The sequence below is a fragment of the Oncorhynchus nerka genome, linkage group LG3, assembly GCF_034236695.1.
Source record: "Oncorhynchus nerka isolate Pitt River linkage group LG3, Oner_Uvic_2.0, whole genome shotgun sequence".
In the NCBI taxonomy this organism is placed as follows: domain Eukaryota; kingdom Metazoa; phylum Chordata; class Actinopteri; order Salmoniformes; family Salmonidae; genus Oncorhynchus; species Oncorhynchus nerka.
This window is the reverse complement of record NC_088398.1, coordinates 48889795-48907523: the sequence shown is the minus strand read 5'-3', so window position 1 is coordinate 48907523 and position 17729 is coordinate 48889795. Positions and strand designations below refer to the sequence as shown.

General features: G+C 43.4%; 1 protein-coding gene across 1 annotated transcript; it reads right to left on the bottom strand.

Annotated features, from left to right (window-relative positions):
• Positions 1-15705: 15705 nt before the first annotated feature.
• On the bottom strand, positions 15706-17729 carry LOC115109904 (ADP-ribosylation factor-like protein 4C). Its single transcript, XM_029635157.2, has one exon. It carries the CDS (start codon positions 17060-17062, stop codon positions 16484-16486), a length of 579 nt encoding a protein of 192 aa, XP_029491017.1. The 5' UTR covers positions 17063-17729; the 3' UTR covers positions 15706-16483.

The following is a 17729-nucleotide window of genomic DNA, read 5'->3' as shown; positions in this document are numbered from 1 at the left end:
TGGCTCGTATTTTCACCCAGCAAGAGCAAGAAGTCCGATTGAAATGTATTAAGCTGCTGAGCTTGCCTACCGGGTGCAGAAAGTGCAGCAGTATGAGCACTTTAACCTGTTCTGTACCCTCACACACATATCCGAACACACCAAAACACATTGACAGCACAACCATAAAGGAGAATCCTCCCCTCTCCTTCTTGTACATTTAATTTGTAGGTTCAGTGTGCACTTTAGCTGAGTGACCAGCCTCTGCCCCAGCCGATGACTGATGTTCCCAGTCAGCCATGTTGATCGGCCGCTTCCTTATTCAACGTTTGACAGGGTCCTTTTTGTCACCAGATGAAATGTATTATTCATCCACACATTGGCCCGGAGGGAAGGACAGGAGCAGAATAGATACTGATTTCCCAGTGTGTGTGTGTGTGGGGTTGAGAGGAGTGTTGGTGCTAAGATGGATGTGCTGTAATGCTAGCTTTTGTCCATAGCGTAGTGTTAGCACAAGGTGCTAAGATGAATGGGTTGTAATGCTAGCTTTTGTCCATAGCGTAGTGTTAGCATAAGGTGCTAAAATGAATGGGCTGTAATGCTTGCCTGTGTTAGCACATGTCCCAGAAGCCTCTTCTCTCACCATATAGAGGCATGATTCCCAGAGCACAGCTTTGTGCACGACTCTCTGACAGACTAAACTGGAAACCAGAAGAAAACATCATTCACTCTCCTCACTGAAAACACTGCAGTGGGATCTCCAAGTAGAAGGAGAGTCAAAAACATGGATGTAGTCTAATATGAATGCACACATACGCACACATACATGCCCATATAAAAAAGTACTATATAGTACATTGGTCTTAATACTGTCGTATTACTATATTTACATACTATTGCATTCACATAACCTGTAGGTCAAATCAAATCAAATTTTATTTGTCACATACACATGGTTAGCAGATGTTAATGCGAGTGTAGCGAAATGCTTGTGCTTCTAGTTCCGACAATGCAGTAATAACCAACAAGTAATCTAACTAACAATTCCAAAACTACTGTCTTATACACAGTGTAAGGGGATAAAGAATATGTACATAAGGATATATGAATGAGTGATGGTACAGAGCAGCATAGGCAAGATACAGTAGATGGTATCGAGTACAGTATATACATATGAGATGAGTATGTAAACAAAGTGGCATAGTTAAAGTGGCTAGTGATACATGTATTACATAAGGATGCAGTCGATGATATAGAGTACAGTATATACGTATGCATATGAGATGAATAATGTAGGGTAAGTAACATTATATAAGGTAGCATTGTTTAAAGTGGCTAGTGATATATTTACATCATTTCCCATCAATTCCCATTATTAAAGTGGCTGGAGTTGAGTCAGTGTCAGTGTCAGTGTGTTGGCAGCAGCCACTCAATGTTAGTGGTGGCTGTTTAACAGTCTGATGGCCTTGAGATAGAAGCTGTTTTTCAGTCTCTCGGTCCCAGCTTTGATGCACCTGTACTGACCTCGCCTTCTGGATGATAGCGGGGTGAACAGGCAGTGGCTCGGGTGGTTGATGTCCTTGATGATCTTTATGGCCTTCCTCTAACATTGGGTGGTGTAGGTGTCCTGGAGGGCAGGTAGTTTGCCCCCGGTGATGCGTTGTGCAGACCTCACTACCCTCTGGAGAGCCTTACGGTTGAGGGCGGAGCAGTTGCCGTACCAGGCGGTGATACAGCCCGCCAGGATGCTCTCGATTGTGCATCTGTAGAAGTTTGTGAGTGCTTTTGGTGACAAGCCGAATTTCTTCAGCCTCCTGAGGTTGAAGAGGCGCTGCTGCGCCTTCTTCACGATGCTGTCTGTGTGAGTGGACCAATTCAGTTTGTCTGTGATGTGTATGCCGAGGAACTTAAAACTTGCTACCCTCTCCACTACTGTTCCATCGATGTGGATAGGGGGGGTGTTCCCTCTGCTGTTTCCTGAAGTCCACAATCATCTCCTTAGTTTTGTTGACGTTGAGTGTGAGGTTATTTTCCTGACACCACACTCCGAGGGCCCTCACCTCCTCCCTGTAGGCCGTCTCGTCGTTGTTGGTAATCAAGCCTACCACTGTTGTGTCGTCCGCAAACTTGATGATTGAGTTGGAGGCGTGCGTGGCCACGCAGTCGTGGGTGAACAGGGAGTACAGGAGAGGGCTCAGAACGCACCCTTGTGGGGCCCCAGTGTTGAGGATCAGCGGGGAGGAGATGTTGTTGCCTACCCTCACCACCTGGGGGCGGCCCGTCAGGAAGTCCAGTACCCAGTTGCACAGGGCGGGGTCGAGACCCAGGGTCTCGAGCTTGATGACGAGCTTGGAGGGTACTATGGTGTTGAATGCCGAGCTGTAGTCGATGAACAGCAGTCGATGAACAACAGTGCCTTCAGAAAGTATTCAGATTTTCTTATGTTACAGCCTTATTCTAAAATGGATTAAATTCAACAATTTCCTCAGCAATCTACACACAATGCCCCATAATGATAAAGCAAAAACAGGTTTTTATAAAAAAAAAAAATCTATAAAGATAAATCAAAACAGAAATATTTTATTTACATAAGTATTCAGACTCGAAATTGAACTCAGGTGCATCCTGTTTCCATTGATCATTCTTGAGATGTTTCTACAACTTGATTGGAGTCCACCTGTGGTCAATTCAATTGATTGGACATGATTTGGAAAGGCACACACCTGTCTATATAAGGTCCTACAGTTGTCAGTGCCTGTCAGAGAAAAAAAACAAGCCATGAGGTTGAAGTAATTGTCCGTAGAGCTCAGAGACAGGATTGTGTCGAGGCACAGATCTGGGGAATGGTACCAAAAAATGTCTGCAGCATTGAAGGTCCCCAAGAACACAGTGGCCTCCATCATTCTTAAATGGAAGAAGTTTGAAACCAACGAGACTCTTCCTAGACCTGGCCGCTCGGCCAAACAATCGGGGGAGAAGGACCTTGGTCAGGGAGGTGACCAAGAACCCAATGTTCACTCTGACAGAGCTCTAGAGTTCCTCTATGGAGATAGGAGAACCTTCCAGAAGGACAACGATCTCTGCAGCACTCCACCAATCATGCCTTTATGGTAGAGTGGCCAGACGGAAGCCACTCCTCAGTAGAAGGCACATGACAGCCTTCTTGGAGTTTGCCAAAGGGCACCTAAAGACTCTCAGGCCATGAGAAACAAGTTTCTCTGGTCTGATGAACCAAGATTGAACTCGTTGGCCTGAATGTCAAGCTTCACGGCTGGAGGACACCTGGCACAATCCCTACGGTGAAGCATGGTGGTGGCAGCATCATGCTGTGGATATGTTTTTCAGCGGCAAGGACTGTGAGACTAGTCAGGATTAAGGCAAAGATGAACGGAGTAAAGTACAGAGAGATTCTTCATGAAAACCTGCTCCAGAGTGCTTAGGACCTCAGACTGGGATGAAGATTCACCTTCCAACAGTAGTTGCTTCAGGACAAGTCTCTGAATGTCCTTGGGTGGCCCTGCCAGAGCCCGGACTTGAACCCAATCTGACGTCTCTGGAGAGACCTGAAAATAGGTGTGCAGCAAGGCTCCCCATCCATCTTGGCAGAGCTTGAGAGGATCTGCAGAGATTAATGGGATTAACTCTCCAAATACAGGTGTGCCAAGCTTGTAGCGTAATACCCAAGAAGACTAGATGCTGTAATCACTGCCAAAAGTGCTTCAACAAAGTACTGAGTAAAGGGTCTGAATACTTATGTAAATGTGATAGTTTATTTTATTTTCCAAGGCACTGTAGGGAGGTAGGTAGGTAGGACTGGGGTCTGAACAGGTAATTCAATGCTTCTGCTCTTTAATATAATCTGTAAGAACACAATATGTTCTACATTTGGCATGTATGTTTCTCCCCCCCACGCACACGTACACCACACACACTGCATTTCCCATTAATCCTGATGCCAATCGAGAGGATTAAACGGTAGAGTGGGGGTGCCGTAGAGTTTACCCAAGACTTGCAGTCAGGGCTCTGTAAACACTTCATCCTCCCCCTGTGGCTCGGCGTGATTTGTACCTCCAGCCTTGACAGACTAGACTAGATGCCCTTGGCCATGTCTGGGAGTGTGCAGGCTGTAAGCCAATGGAGGCTGCTGGTTTGATACCATTCAATTCACTCCATTCCAGCCATTATACCCCGTTCCAGACATTATTATGAGTCGTCCTCCCTTCAGCAGCCTCCACTGCAGTCAGCCATGTTGCGTGTGGAGAGAGAGAGAGAGAGAGAGAGAGAGAGAGAGAGAGAGAGAGAGAGATCACACTTACACTTACTGGCCTGATGCCAAACAACATTGGACACTTTATGGAACACAAAGCATTCACTATATCATCCTGGAATATCCAAGGCCTGAGGTCATCTGCCTTTGGCCTAAAGAGAAGGAACCCGGACTTCACCAAAGAAATCGGTAATACAGACATTGTCATCCTGCAAGAAACCTGGTATAGAGGAGACGGACCCACTGGTTGTCCTCTAGGTTACAGAGAGATGATAGTCCCAGCCACCAAACTACCAGGTGTGAAACAGGGAAGGGACTCAGGGGGTATGCTAATTTGGTATAGAGCAGACCTAACTCACTCCATTAAATTAACCAAAACAGGAACATTTGGTTAGAAATTCAAAAGGAAATGATCTTAACAGAGAAAAATGTCCTCCTGTGTGCTACCTAAATCCCCCCACTAGAATCCCCATACTTTAATGAAGACAGCTTCTCCACCCTGGAGGGGGAAAATAATCATTTCCAGGCCCAGGGACATGTACTAGTCTGTGGTGACCTAAATGCCAGAACCGGACAAGAACCTCACACCCTCAGCACACAGGGGGACAAACACCTGCCTGCAGGTGACAGCATTCCCTCCCCCATATGCCCCCTAGGCACAACTATGACAACATAACCAACAAAAACGGATCACAACTCCTGCAGCTCTGTCGCACGCTGGGTATGTACATAGTCAATGGAAGGCTTCGAGGGGACTTCTATGGTAGGTACACCTATAGCTCATCTCTTGGCAGTAGCACTGTAGACTACTTTATCACTGACCTCAACCCAGAGTCTCTCAGAGCGTTCACAGTCAGCCCACTGACAACCCTATCAGACCACAGCAAAATCACAGTCTACTTGAATAGAGCAATACTCAATCATGAGGCAACAAAGCCAAAGGAACTGAGTAACATTAACAAATGCTATAGATGAAAGGAATGCAGTTTTGAACCCTACCAAAAAACAATTAGGCAACAACAAATTCAATCCCTTATAGACAATTTCCTGGGATAAAATGTTCCACTGTAATAGTGAAGGTGTAAAGTGAAGGTGTAAACCTGGCAGTAGAAAATCTTAACAGTATATTTGACCTCTCAGCTTCCCTATCAAATCTAAAAATCTCAAATAAAAAAACGAAGAAAACAACAACAATGACTAATGGTTTGATGAAGAATGCAAAAATCTATGAAAGAAATTGAGAAACCTGTCCAACCAAAAACATAGAGACCCGGAAAACCTGAGTCTACGCCTCCACTATGGTGAATCACTAAAACAATACAGCAATACATAACTGAAAAAGAAGGAACAGCATGTCAGAAATCAGCTCAATATAATTGAAGAATCTATAGACTAACCACTTCTGGGAAAATTGGAAAAACACGAAACAAACATCAACACAAAGAATTATTTATCCAAAATGGAGATGTATGGGTAAACCACTTCTCCAATCCTTTTGGCTCTATAACAAAGAATAAAGAGCAAAAACATATACATGATCAAATACAAATCTTAGAATCAACTATTAAAGACTTCCAGAACCCACTGGATTCTCCAATTACCTTGAATGAGCTATAGAACAACATAAAAATCCTCCAACTCAAAAAGGCATGTGGTGTTGATGGTATCCTTAATGAAATTATCAAATATACAGACAACACATTCCAATTGGCTATACAAAAACTCTTTAACATCATCCTTAGCTCTGGCATCTTCCCCAATATTTGGAACCAAAGACTGATCACCCCAATCCACAAAAGTAGAGACAAATTTGACCCCAATAACTACCGTGGGATATGCGTCAACAGTAACCTTGGAAAAATCCTCTGCATTATCATTAACAGCAGGCTCGTACATTTCCTCAATGAAAACAATGCACTGAGCAAATGTGAAATTGGCTTTTTACCAAATTACCGTACAACAGACCATGTATTCACCCCGCACACCCTAATTGACAACCAAACAAACCAAAACAAAGGCAAAGTCTTCTCATGCTTTGTTGATTTAAAAAAAGCCTTCGACTCAATTTGGCATGAGGGTCTGCTATACAAATTTATGGAAAGTGGTGTTGGGGGTAAAACATACGACATTATAAAATCCATGTACACAAACAACAAGTGTGCGGTTAAAATTGGCAAAAAACACACACATTTCTTCCCACAGGGCCGTGGAGTGAGACAGGGATGCAGCTTAAGCCCCACCCTCTTCAACATATATATCAACGAATTGGCGCGGGCACTAGAACAGTCTGTAGTACCTGGCCTCACCCTACTAGAATCTGAAGTCAAATGTCTACTGTTTACTGATGATCTGGTGCTTCTGTCAGCAACCAAGGAGGGCCTACAGCAGCACCTAGATATTCTGCACAGATTCTGCCAGACCTGGGCCCTGACAGTAAATATCAGTAAGACCAAACTAGTGGTGTTCCAAAAATGGTCCAGTCGCCAGGACTACAAATACAAATTCCATCTAGACACCATTGCCCTAGAGCACACAAAAAACTATACATACCTTGGCCTAAACATCAGCGGCACAGGTAACTTCCACAAAGCTGTGAACGATCTGAGAGACAGGGCAAGAAGGGCATTCTATGCCATCAAAAGGAACATAAAATTCAAACATACCAATTAGGATCTGGCTAAAAATACTTGAATCAGTCATAGAGCCCATTGCCCATTATGGTTGTGAGGTCTGGGGTCCGCTCACCAACCAAGACTTCACAAAATGGGACAAACACTAAATTGAGACTCTGCATGCAGAATTCTGCAAAAATATTCTCAGTGTACAATGTAGAACACCAAATAATGCATGCAGAGCAGAATTAGGCCGATACGCACTAATGATCAAAATCCAGAAAAGAGACGTTAAATTTTACAACCACCTAAAAGGAAGCGATTCCCAAACCTTCCATAACAAAGCCATCACCTACAGAGAGATGAACCTGGAGAAGAGTCCCCTAAGAAAGCTGGTCCTGGGGCTCTGTTCACAAACACAAACACACCCCACAGAGCCCCATCACAGCAGCACAATTAGACCCAACCAAATCATGAGAAAACAAAAAGATAATTACTTGACACATTGGAAAGAATTAACAAAAAAACAGAGCAAGCTAGAATTATATTTGGCCCCAAACAGAGAGTACACAATGGCAGAATACCTGACCACTGTGACTGACCCAAATTTAAGGAAAGCTTTGACTATGTACAGACTCAGTGAGCATAGCCTTGCTATTGAGAAAGGCCGCCGTAGGCAGACATGGCTCTCAAGAGAAGACAGGCTATGTGCACACTGCCCACAAAATGAGGTGGAAACTGAGCTGCACTTCCTAACCTCCTGCCCAATGTATGACCATATTAGAGAGACATATTTCCCTCAGATAACACAGATCCACAAAGAATTCGAAAACAAATCCAATTTTGATAAACTCCCATATCTACTGGGTGAAATTCCACAGTGTGCCATCACAGCAGCAAGATTTGTGACCTGTTACCACAAAAAAAGGGCAACCAGTGAAGATCAAACACCATTGTAAATACAACCCATATTTATGCTTATTTAATTTCCCATGTGTACTTTAACCATTTGTACATTGTTACAACACTGTATATATACAGTATATATAATATGACATTTGTAATGCCTTTATTGTTTTGAAACTTCTGTATGTGTAATGTTTACTGTTCATTTTTATTGTTTATTTCACTTTTGTATATTATCTACCTCACTTGCTTTGGCAATGTTAACACATGTTTCCCATGCCAATAAAGCCCCTTGAATTGAGAGAGAGAGAGAGATGGGGAGGGGGAAAGAGATGGTGGAGAGAGAGATGGGGAGGGGGAGAGAGAGAGATGGGGGGGAGAGAGAGAGAGAGAGAGAGATGGTGCTGCCTGCATGACCATTCATACCGTGTGACTCAGCAGCTATCTGTCAGACCCGAAAAGGTCATGGACAAATTAACTGGTGAGAAGACTAGTGGTCGCTGGGCCTTGACAGATGATGTTTGCTTAAACACCCGGCTGGCTGTATCCTGGCCACCTCACCCCTTCTCACCCCTTCCCATCCCCCTTTGCTGTGCCTGTTTGCTCCAAATGCTAATTTCACCCAAAGTGTTCTCAGCCTCTGTCAGTTTCGCTGGCTGTTCTGCCTGCACCAGCACATTAGTATTTTAATTGAGGAGGCTGTGTGGTTGTGCATGGTGGTGTGTGTGTGTGAGTGCGTGTGCATTCAATCTATCCATTGTCTTTGTCTGCATTCATTACCTGTTACCTGTGTCAACTCAGCAGTTTACAGAATATTACAAACTAATGTTAGTGACTGCCACCAATCTAAACACCATTTAGTCTTCAGTTGGTCAACGGCAAGTTAAAACTACACCAGTCCAGCTCAGTAAAATAACTTAGCATTCAAACATCACACCACATCTAGTTCAACAGATCATTGTCCCTTACCAGTGTCCATACTAATAGTGTGTACTTAACCAGGGGCGGCCCTAGCTTTTTGGGGGTCCTAAGAGAGATTTGGTGGACCCCTTCTTGACGGCAGAGAGATTTTTATTTTTTTGTACATTTCCTGTAATTCTTTCCACACACACACTTGTGCATGCATACATCATACAGTGTTTATATTGGCTTCTGAACACACACACACACACACACACACACACACACACACACACTGACCTACATATACCATGCAGGGACAACCCAAATAATACGTGTTTTATCACCCCTGCAGGACATAATGCAGCTGAGAAAACATGCAGTCACAAGAGTCGTTGTGTTGGCACAGTCACATAGCCACATATCTACAGTACACACACACCAGGGATAATGGTTTTCCATGTGCTATCAGACAGGGTCATGGAAAAAAAATGTTTCTGAATGAAGTAATGCAATTGAGGAACAAAGGAATGAGGCAATGACGGAATGCTCCCAGCCAGCAGCATACCACCCTGCATCCCACTGCTGGCTTGGCTCTGGAGCTAATAAGCAGGGTTGGTCCTGGTCAGTCCCTGGATGGGAAACCAGATGGTGCTGGAAGTGGTGTTGTAGGGGCAGTAAGGGGCTCTCTTCCCTCTGGTCTAAGGAAAGCCCAATGCCCCAGGGCAGGGAAGGGGACGTAGCCCTGCTTAAGGGCCTGTCATTTGGATGAGATGTTACAGTTTTTTACAATTGCTTACACACTAAAATTGAACTTTTCCCACAATTAGCAAAACCTTACACTCAAGGAGCAAAACACAAGGCTAGATTTGCACAACTGTAAGCACATTGTCAGCTTCACACTATTTGCAAAACATTACACACAGTGATTTGCAAAACACTAAACACATGATGTCACTTCCTTGCAATTCCAAAACACTGACTGTCAAATTACCACACCTATGAGCCAATCTGTTAAACACAGCCATCAGGTGCACAAACACATGATTGCTAAATTGTAGACACACCAATCAGGTTTAAGCACTATAAAAATGCAGCAGTTAGGTTCACCTGCCTTCAACCAAAATGGAAGGAGTCAGAAGAAGAGTGAGGGTGAGAGGAGGAGTACACAGAGGAGGAGAAGGAGGTAGAGGAAGAGGCAGAAATATCATTGTCCACAGGGCTATAATCAATGTCCCAGGGCAACGTGGGGGTAACATCACCCTTTGCGCTGCCATTTCACAGCATGGGGTTGTCCTCCGTCATGCCAAAATGGGCCCTTACAACACACCTCACATTCTCGCATTTTTGGCCCGATTGCACCACATCGTCACAGCAGGTAATGAAATGCACCAGATGCAATACACGGTCATCTGGGACATTGTGTCATTCCACCTCTGCTTTGGTCCAGAACTGGTTTCTACACCATCCACAGTTGACAGTACTATACCTTCCACCATACTCTCTGTTTCTAAACCTTATCGAAGAGTTGTTCTCTGCATGGCGGTGGAAGGTTTACGATCTCCAACCCCAGGCTCAGGTAGCCCTCATTCAGGCCAGGAAGGTTTACGATCTCCAGCCCCAGGCTCAGGTAGCCCTCATTCAGGCCAGGAAGGTTTACGATCTCCAGCCCCAGGCTCAGGTAGCCCTCATTCAGGCCAGGAAGGTTTACGATCTCCAGCCCCAGGCTCAGGTAGCCCTCATTCAGGCCAGGAAGGTTTACGATCTCCAGACCCAGGCACCCCTCATTCAGGCCAGGAAGGTTTACGATCTCCAGCCCCAGGCTCAGGTAGCCCTCATTCAGGCCATGGAGGTTTACGATCTCCAGCCCCAGGCTCAGGTACCCCTCATTCAGGCCATGGAGGTTTACGATCTCCAGCCCCAGGCTCAGGTACCCCTCATTCAGGCCATGGAGGTTGTGACCAAGTCGACGCCGCAGCTGTTCAAGGATGGATTCGACATTCAAGACGGTTCTTCCCACGTTGTCTTGCTAATGACGATATGGCTTGTGATGTTGATGAAATTCTCTGACAGATCCAGCAAGGCGAAGAGATAATGTATAGTATGTTTACTGTAGTATTTTCTGTACAATATTGTCAGTTCTTTTCAGATTATTTTTTATGTTTGTTGTTGTTATTTACTGTAATTGTAACCTGTACTGGATACTGTATTTTACGTTTGTCTGTTTGCTGAGCTACCAGTGTTATGCACACTACTGTAGTAGCGTGAAAACTGGGACATGTTTTGTTGTGATTCTCCATGTTGACTGATTTGTGTATATGGAGAGAAATAAATGATATTTTCCTCAGTCTGCAGCATTGGTCTTGTGTAGTGTTTCTATAGTTGCACTTTCTCTGTCTACTTCAGTTACAGTACTCTAATCACTGACAATTAGACTTGCTAAAAGTGTTTTAGGTTAGCAACAGCAGTGTGTAACTGGTTCAAAAAGATTGAAGTCATATGAAATGTGTGTGTTTCGTATGGTAACAAAATATTATTTTTATGAAGTCGTGTAGAGTTTTGACAAAACTGTTCCATTTTGCAAATGATCTGAAGTGTTGTGCTAATTGTGTGTAGTGTTTTGACAAACCGGGCCGTTTTCAAAATTGTGCTTAAACAATTGAAAAAAAGTTTACATGGGTGTCCCGACTCTCTGTGGTCATTAAACATCCCATGGCACTCATCGTAAGAGTATGGGTGTTAACCCTGGTGTTCTGGCTAAATATTCAACCTGTCCTCTTCCAATCATGTCTACCTAATAATTTCCCCAATTTGCATATATATCCTTTCTTAAATCTCCAACATGATAGCTAATGGTGAGCGTTGGTGAGTGTTCTGGCATAAAATAGTTGCTGTGCATCATCCAAGTGGGTGCTACACATTAGTGATGAGTTTCACCCCTTACTATGTAAAGTGCTTTGTGCGTTTATGTAGGTGGAAAGGTGCTATATAAAATGCAATCAGTTGTTGCTTATGGTTCATAACAGACAACTGAACCCATGGGAATTATCAACAGTGAAAGATTCAGTGGTATTGATTGCAGGTTGAGTGCAAAAGATTACACTTAGGAATCTGGAATAACACAACCGGCATGTTAGCCATACTTTTTCTTAGAAATGGAACCACATTTCTATGAACAACGAGAACAACACGGCACCCAAAAAAAGGAAAAGAAAGACTGTCATGTTGCTGGATGGTTATGCAGTGTGTTAATCCTCCTCACTCCTGTTGAGGCGGTTTCTTTCGCCCTGACACGACGACTCCTATTGCTGTAAGTGGGTAATTAGAGAGCTAGCGGAAAACAACAAAGAAGGGAGGAGGAAGAAAAAGAAACAAAGAAGAAGGAGAGCAGAGTTAGAGGCGAAATCGTGTAGTTGTACTGTGGCTAACAAAGATGAAATGTTTCTAACATGGTCACCAACTTAGTTCTTCTGACCCTATCTGAATGTTATACAATTGTACATACCGTCCTTGAAAGAATAATACCGTATCTGCGAAGGGAGTGCTATGTCCTGCACAAACATGCCTGGGTCACATAAGAGAAAATAGCTACTTTATAAGAACACAATGTCACGACAGAAAGGAGTGTACACTGTGTTTGTTTTTGCATTGAACCCTTTCGTCTCCAGTGTCCTCTCCCCTCACTAGATGTTATTGTTGGCCTAACTTTACATCTCCATCAGCATGATCTTTGCTTCATAAGGTTTATTATACCAGGAGGTTAAGGAGTGTCTTTTACACAAACACCCTAACTATTAACATCCTGGACTTCCCCCCTCAGATATCCTTTTAAATATGGGAATTCAAATTGGGAATGTGCATGGAGTGCATGTGTATCCAACTGTTAGACGTGTGCAACTAACTAACTGCGTATTAGCCTGATTAAACTTCCCCTTGTATATTTAGACACAAGGTAATAAAACAACCATGTCAAATGTCTTGGGATGTTCTGAACTTCTCCATTCACTATCTCTGGCTTCTTTGCATCCTGTGTAAACTAACATGTGTCCTGTATGTCAGCCACCATATAGGCTATTGAAGGAAAACAAGAACGAGGAAAAAGATAAATAATTTGAAATTGCAAAACGTTCATGATCATCGTCACAGTAGAGTGGGTTGTGAAGCATTGTCTTTGGATTGCAGCATACGGTGTTGTTGTACTGACATATCCCTCTTCCCCCACTACCTCAGCATTACCATCTTTCCTTGTCGAATTGAAGAGTAACTTTTAAAATGGATTACCATTAATATTGAATTTCCATCAAGTTTAGGCCAGGGGCCACCATCCACCTCTTAACCCTCTTCTCCAGTATCAGACAAGAGGCTGAGGTGAGCCCCTCACACTCCTCAACAATTATACACAGTTCATTAAATAATAATCCCTTTATTAATAGATGTTTGTTGTTACCGTAGGTATTTTGGTAACCGTCTCCCCGGCAACAGCGAGCTATTGACACAACTGTGCCTCCCAAAATGGTAATGTGGATTTCACTGATTTTTTCTCTCTCCTTCTGTGTCAAATGAATGGAGAATAATTATTAGAGCAAAGAAGACTCAAGCTAAGCAAATATGAACAAACTGATACATTTAGCACTTCATTAGCGCCCAGTTGGAGAGCAGGCCCTGTGAAATAGGGAACCATCTGCTATACTGGTGGGGTGGAGTAACTGTACACTACTGCCTTGCCATTGTCTCTCTTGACCCATGAAAAGTCTTTGTAACAGTATAACTAAGTCCTTATCAACAGAAACTAGCTTAAAGAAGGGACAAAACAAGCACTTTTGGAGGTCACATTGTTGTCTAGGCTCAAATGTACAGCAAATCCCCTTTCTGAATTGCAGATATGATATCAGCTAATTTCATTTTATTAACATTTGCATATTCTTGGTATGTTTTGGCAAAAGAATGTTGTTGATTCTCATTGTTTTTCATGAATTGACATAAAAGTGAGAGACAACATAAAACAGAAGGAAACAGCAGTAGTTCATTAGCAGGCATTAAGAGTGAGGAGACAAATGAGTATTGGGTTCGCTCCTGTCACCTCTGACCTTTCCTATCATTAGCACTCACATCTGTTTAATTGAGTGTAAAATCTATCACCTGACAAATAACCTTTGTATATACAATCCATTTATGATGATCAAACTCCGGTACACCCCCAAAGGCCAAACATTTAGACTAGGGTTTAGATGAGGAAATTGATAATAAAATGTGTATTTTTAATAGTGAAAAGTAGTTACAAAACCATTTTTTGTTATGAATTTACAACCAAACGGTTAACAAAATGGCCAAGTCTCTAAAACCACTGAGGGTTTGCCCATTGCTGTTGTTGCCATAGAACTTGGATGGCCTAAGAAAACCACCTCTAGCTGTGCTTTAGTGCTTTCACAATGGCTTCCTTTGCTCAGTGTGGTCTCTCTCTTTCTGGGAATACACCAGTTACTATTGAGTCATCTGTCAGAGCCCGTTTACCCAACAGGCAAACATGTGCTGTATCTACAGTGAAGACTAAATAACATCAAAGGACATGCACACATACTCTCTCCCTCTGCACTTCACGCAAGTCGGGTCAACTTATGGAAAAACACCACACGGCCTTTGAGTGAGGGAATATACTGTAGTAAGAACCGCTGGTTACTATACCCATACTCATGAGTCATGACTAAGAAAACTATTTTCATAGTGTTAATGGTCAGAATATGGTAGTGCCATGGTCTATACATATACATACATGGCAGTAATGATTGTATAGTAGGAACATACAGTAGCTACACACAGACGGACTGATCAAACGGTCTTGCCAATATCAGGTAACCATCCCCTCCTGTGACCTGACCTATAGTGCAAATACACTACCAGGGTACGGCTGGCTGGGTCACACACACAAAGTACTGGAACTGTTACCTCTCTGACTCAGGGGAAATGTTCACCTACCTAGGGTCATGGCTTGAAGGGATACAGCTTTTGTCCAAACAACGTCAAACGTTTTTGCATTTTATCTAACCCTAACCCTTTTCCTAACCTTAACCTAATTATCCTAACCTGCTATGTTAATTATCCAACGCTGTTGTGTAAGTTCTCCTAACCTGCAACAAAATGTCAAATTTGATTGAAGCTGTATCACATCTAGTCAAAACCCCTCCCAAAGAATCTCTTTTCTTCTTTCACACTCCAATGGATATCCTAATCACTAACAGAGAGAGGGGATGAGGTGTGTGTGCATGTGTTTGAGAGCACATGCACGTGTATGAGTGCCAAAGAGGGAGAAAGACTGCTGTGTGTGTATGTGCGTGCCATAGCTGAGAGTGATTGAGTGAGTGAGAGTGATACAGCATGCTAGGAAACTCAAGTTTCCAAACTCTGGTACACACAAAGATAGTTACTGCTACCCAACAGTGAATTGAATGACCTCTCCTAACAAGGTCTGTGCACAAATACATATGACAACGCATTGCAGCTCTAAAAATGACACACAAATTAACCCTTGCTTTGCTTGATGTTGGACTGTGAATACAATAGAACGTTGAGACTCATCCAACACCAACGGGTAGGCCTATCTAAAACACCTACATTCTAACACCAACGGGTAGGCCTATCCAAAACACCTACATTCTAACACCAACGGGTAGGCCTATCCAAAACACCTACATTCTAACACCAACTCACAAACCACGATAGGCTTGAGCATGTGTTAAATAGAGACATTTTGAGAGATCAAGTGACAACATTGAATAGATTCCCATTAGTTCATTGATAGACTGTGACCGCCCCTCCTGTCTTCCTTTCCTCTCCCTAATACACACCTTTGAAATGTGAGGGTCTCTCAGGGGAGATATAGAGACAAACCAGTCCATGTGTTCAGGTCAACAGATCACCAGGTTTAAAATACATCTCCTGTTGATCACCGTCATCTTGGCCAGCTGTTGACATTATCCTCTTACTGTAGATTACATTTTACATTCCTCTATCACATCATGGAAATAAAAGTAATCAGTCACCATGCATTTTGTATACATTTTAATATTCAAAAAATAATTCAATTTGGGCTTTTTCGTACATACACAGACAGTTTTTTGCTATACAGTGTAGTACTCTACTATTTTGTTAGGAAATTAAAAGTGCAAAGTAGTGGACCACGTTGCAGACAATGTTATCCTCAGTCCACCACGCATAGTAGACTTCACCGCTCCAAAGCCTTGTTGACCTCTGCATTAATAAACCCATACAGGGACTGAGGTGTGACTTTCATAATACAGATATCTTGGTTTCAGTTTTTTTCTTCTCCATGAATGAACAGGGTCCATTTCATTGTGACCCACATCCACTTAACGTGCAAAGTAAAACTTGCTGTCCAAAGAAGCATTCCGTCAGAATGTCCATAGTCCACCACAGTATAGGCCTATACTGTATGGGATGCTTCTTCAAAATAACATGTTGAGCTAGATTTATAGTCCGTGGTAAAGCAGGAAATGACGGGCCAGCCCGCATTCATGTAATGCTTTTGTTCCTATGATAAAAGTAATATCAAGTTTGTTTTGGTTAACCTTAGTAAATATCTTGCACCAATAGGATCACCCTCTTGCGTGCAAAAGCATCATTCAGCTATAGGATTCACAGCGTCAGCAACTTTTACAACCCAATGAAAGGAAATACAACAATCACCGCAAAGTAAATGTCATTTTAGGGCAACATTGGCAAACCCAAACAGCATTTAGATACAGTAATGTTGCGTAGGTTTAGGTTAATAAACGGTCCATAGGCTACGACCCACAGGCGATCGTTATCGTTTCTTCTTTTGCTTTAAAGACTTTCTCCGCTTTACAATCATCTCATATAGTTTGTCCATACCCTCGTGGAGTCCCTCGCCAATTATGGCGCAGCAAGGTTGGACGTGGTATGTGGTGGATGGGGTGAGCTCGTGGAGAGCCAGCTGTTTTTCAATGTCCGCGACTGGAAGAGATTTGGGCAGGTCCTGCTTGTTGGCTATCACCAGCAGCGGTGTCCCCTGGTTCTCCGCGAATTTGGTAACTTTATGCAGTTCCGTTTTAGCCTCCTCCAACCGATCGACGTCTACCGAGTCCACCACATAGATGATGCCGTCCGTGCACCGACTGTAGGATTTCCATAGGGGTCGGAGCTTCTCCTGGCCTCCGACGTCCCAGAAGTGACAGCTGATCCCCTTTGCCGTACCATTACTGAGTTTGATTTTCTCAGTGTTGAATCCAATTGTTGGCACGGTGTTTACGAATTCGTTGAATTTCAGACGATAAAGAACAGTCGTTTTGCCAGCCGAATCCAACCCCAGCATCACAATGTGAAGGGATTGGAAAGCAGATATGTTGGAGAAACTGTTGCCCATTTTCAATAGCAGGTGAAGGGAACGTCTAGCTTCTCTACAGAACCAATGTGATGACCTAAAACAGCGTTTCAATGTTCAATAGGCTCGTCGATGAATCCACAACAACGATAGCCTATCAACAAACGTAAAGTCAATGTGTTTACAGGCCCGACGTGCGCTTTGGATGGTTCATCCTCGTTTTCCCCTCAGAAGCATTGGGGAACAGTGTCCTCGTCTGTAGGACGCAGCGCGGGGTTCATTAGAATTCTTGTCCACACTCCAGTTAATATTCATTTCATTACGCAACTGTCGAACTCCCCACACTCCCCAGACAGCTAAAGGACGATCCTGGTGGGTTACAACAAACACACTGCTTGCTGTCTCTCTCTACTGTTTTCTCCGTGAGCACTGCGCACTTGTCTCCCGTCCCCACGTCTCCTCTATAGGCACGTTGGCTGTCCAAAAAACGAGCCTCCGTTCCGGGATAGAAGAAAGAAAAAAATCCACCTGCGATTCGTGGATGAATCCAAATTATCGCGAGAAATGGCTACACTGCGTCCATAAACAAAATTACAATTATTGCAGCTATGAATTTGGGTTGATGTTATGAGCTCTATGGTAGGCTACGTGACGGCACATGAGGTCCGACTCCTACCACTGCGGCCGCAGCATACACACTGACGAGGGA